The sequence below is a fragment of the Crocuta crocuta genome, unplaced genomic scaffold (genome assembly GCF_008692635.1).
Source record: "Crocuta crocuta isolate KB4526 unplaced genomic scaffold, BGI_CrCroc_1.0 scaffold114, whole genome shotgun sequence".
Taxonomy (NCBI): domain Eukaryota; kingdom Metazoa; phylum Chordata; class Mammalia; order Carnivora; family Hyaenidae; genus Crocuta; species Crocuta crocuta.
Window position 1 is genome coordinate 376,594 of NW_027530000.1, and position 3,171 is coordinate 379,764.

Below are 3,171 nucleotides of genomic sequence, written 5' to 3' on the forward strand. Positions count from 1 at the left end.
CGGGGGCGCGCGCCGGGCGCTGGGCCGCCTGCTGGAGGCGGTGCTGGCCAGCCGCGCCGAGGCCAACGCCGTGTTCGACATACTGGCCGTGCTGCAGGTGCGGGCGCGCGGGGCGGGTCCCGGGGTCGGAGGCCGCGAAGGGGGCGCGCACGCGGGCCGACAGCGGCGTAGCGGGATCCGGGCTTTCCCGGGCGTCTGCTCCCGTCTCGAAGGGCTCCCAGGTCGGGGGAGGGGGTTCAGGTGGGACGGTGACATCGAGGCCGTGAGTGGGGAGGAAGGGGACTCCTGCGACCACCCTGTCCCTGCAGTCTGAGGACCCAGAGGAGACCCAGGAAGCGGTGCGCGCCTGCAGCCGTCTATTCGGGGCCTTGCTGGAGCGGGGAGAGCTGTTCGTGGGCCAGCTGCCCCCTGAGGACATGGTCATGGCAGGTGAGCGTCCCACAGCGCGCCGGGTCCAGGGTCTCCCTTCTGGAAAAGTTGGAGGGACACTTTGTCAACAGGGAATGAGCCCCCCAGCGGTCCCCTGTGGGTTGGGTCGATTGCGCTTAGGGTTGGGGTGAAGAGAAACGCTCCCGTATGTAATTGTTTTGGAGCAAAGGTTGACCATGCTGCAGCTTTTCAGGGTGGTTGTTTTTTTTTAAGTTTGTCTGTTTTGAAAGAGACAGGATGACTGAGGGAGGAACAGAGAGAGAGAGGGAGAGAGAATCCCAAACAGGTCTGTGCTGCCAACGCAGGACCCAACCCGGGGCTTGAACTCACAAAAATGCGAGATCATGACCTGAGCTGCAGTCAGGAGTCAGATGCTCAATCGCCTGAGCCACCCAGGTGTCTCTTTTATTTTGTGTGGAATCACTTGTGGCATCTGATCCTGTTTCACATGGGCGGTTGGGTTACGTGCTCCCCCCGCTGGTTGTAGGGTCTTGGGGTAAAGTGAGGAGAGTAGGGACCTGTCCTTGGGGTAGGAGTGTTTTCCCACCGCCGTCAGGTCTGGGGCCACGGTGACTTGCTTCCGCTCACTTCCCAGCTGGGGCTGAGTAGAGAAAACCTGGGGGAGGGAGTGGCCGAGTACAGCTTGGTGCCTGTGGTCTGACCCTCCCGCTCCACCCCAGGGTCCCAGGGGGCCACGCGGAAGTACAAGGTGTGGATGAGACACCGCTACCACAGCTGCTGTAACCGCCTGCAGGAGCTTCTGGCTCACCCCTCCTTTGAGGTCAAGGTGAGTCAGGCTGCTGGCTTTGCCTCTGCCTCGAGCATCCCCTGCACCCCCAGCCTCTGGGCTGCGTACACTCAGGCAGGGCCGAGGCCGCAGGCTGCTGCGGTTCCACGCTCACCTGAGAACATCGGACTTTTTCTTTGCTGGGTTTTTTGGTGGCTGGTTTTGTTCTGTGTCCTGACACGTAGGCGACTGTTTTCTTGGGTGCATTTGAACTTCAGTGCTGGGGGGTGACCTGTGGTCGGGGCACCTCGGCCACTTGCCCGCCCGCCTTCCCCAGGAGCTGGCTCTCAGCACGCTCATGAAGTTCGTGCAGCTGGAAGGAACGCATCCCCTGGAGAAACCCAAGTGGGAGGGCAACTACCTGTTCCCCCGCCAGCTCTTCAAGGTGGGGCGCGCTGGGGGGGCTCCCGAAAACCTGGGCAGAGCTGGGATGGGCCCTCGGTGCAGGTGGCTACTGAGCGTGATGCTTCTGCCACGCCCTCACCTGGGGGAGGGGGGCTGGAGGGCGTGGCGGGGCCCCCGGGCTCACCCGCCTGCCCGCCACACAGTCGGTGGTGCAAGGCCTGCTGTCCCCGGCGGAGGACCGCTCGCTGCTGGTGTGTCACTTCCAGGAGCACCTGCAGCACGATGACATCCGCTACCACACGATGCTGGCGGCCACGGACGTCGTGGGCAGAGTGGCTGACGGGCACCATGAGGTGAGCTGGGCCCCGTGTCTGGGGGAGGGCAGGGGAGGGCCGCGCCCGAGCTCACGCCGGGCTTTTGGCAGGTGCCCCTTGCTTTCTGGAACAACGCCTTCGCGCTGCTGTCTGCTGTGAGCCTCCCTCGTGAAGAGACTGGCTCCTCCAGCTTCTACGTGAAGCACGCTGGTAAGCGTCCCCGGCGNCCCCACACCCTCTGACCCCTGCCTGCCTTGCAGAACTGTCGCACAAGTGGAAGGTCACTCATCTGAAGGTGAGATGCTGTGGAGGGCTCGGTGGCCTCCCTGGGGACAGGGCTCCCTTCAGACGCAGATGGCATGTGCGGGCTTGAAGAATTTTCCCGGCCCAGACAGCCTCNCCCTGGCTCCAGGCTCTCTCAGCCCCCGGGCTCGAGCGTTGTTGCCACGTGTGCTCTGGGTGTGCTGCTTGCCCGCTCTCTGCGGCCGTGTTCCAGGCTGCGTGTTTCTTCTCGCTTTGCCGGAACTTCTCTGGTTCAGCGTTTTTAGGGCTTCCGCAGGGCAGGAGGGAGGCAGTGCTGTGCACCCTTGACCCCACCCTGCCCCCCTCCCCCCCCACAGGAGCACAGGAAGGCCTTCCAGCTGATGTGGCTCGGCTTCCTCAAGCACAAGGTACGGGCGGGGGCGGAAAGCAGGCTCCCCAGGTCTGGGCCGCTCTGGCCCATGTGTTCCTGGGGTGGGTGGGGGCGGTGCACCCACCGCTGCCGCACCCCTTCCAGCTGCCCCTTGGCCTGTACAAGAAGGTGCTGGTGATCATGCACGACTCCATCCTGCCCCACCTGGCCCAGCCCAGCCTCATGATCGACTTCCTTACCCGGGCCTACGACGTGGGTGAGCGCGGGGCTCCTGGAACTGCAGCTGGAGGAGCGTCCTCAGGGGCCTGGCCGGTCGGGGGCGTGTGTGTCAGAGCCCGATTCCCCTCCCAGGCGGGGGCGGGGGCGGGGGCGGGGCGCCGGCCCTGGGGGGGCCTCTCANACTTTTTATCTTGATTCACAAGCACAACCTGTGAGTGTCGACCTAGGCCGCCCGCTCGCGGGTGAGCCGCGCGTGTCCGCCCCTGCCCTGGGCCGGGGGTCTGCTGGGCTGCCCCAGGGGAGGCGGGGGCGTGACGGAGCCGCAGACCGTCTTTGCATTCTGGGTCCCCCGCCCCCGCCCCCCTGGCTTGCGTGCCGCTCCTCGCCTGTCCCTGCGTCCAGCGAGTACCCGGACTTCTACCGGAAGCTCTATGCTCTCCTGG

General features: G+C 65.2%; 1 protein-coding gene across 1 annotated transcript; it reads left to right on the top strand.

Moving 5' to 3' along the window:
• Window position 1: 1 nt before the first annotated feature.
• NOC4L (nucleolar complex associated 4 homolog) lies at window positions 2-2,869 on the top strand (the record flags this gene model as incomplete). Its single annotated transcript, XM_077763607.1, has 9 exons — window positions 2-97; window positions 309-429; window positions 1,110-1,216; window positions 1,494-1,601; window positions 1,765-1,914; window positions 1,986-2,085; window positions 2,136-2,170; window positions 2,496-2,546; window positions 2,654-2,869. Coding segments are annotated over 9 exons (984 nt in total), but the record flags the coding sequence as incomplete, so codon positions are not given.
• Window positions 2,870-3,171: the final 302 nt, after the last annotated feature.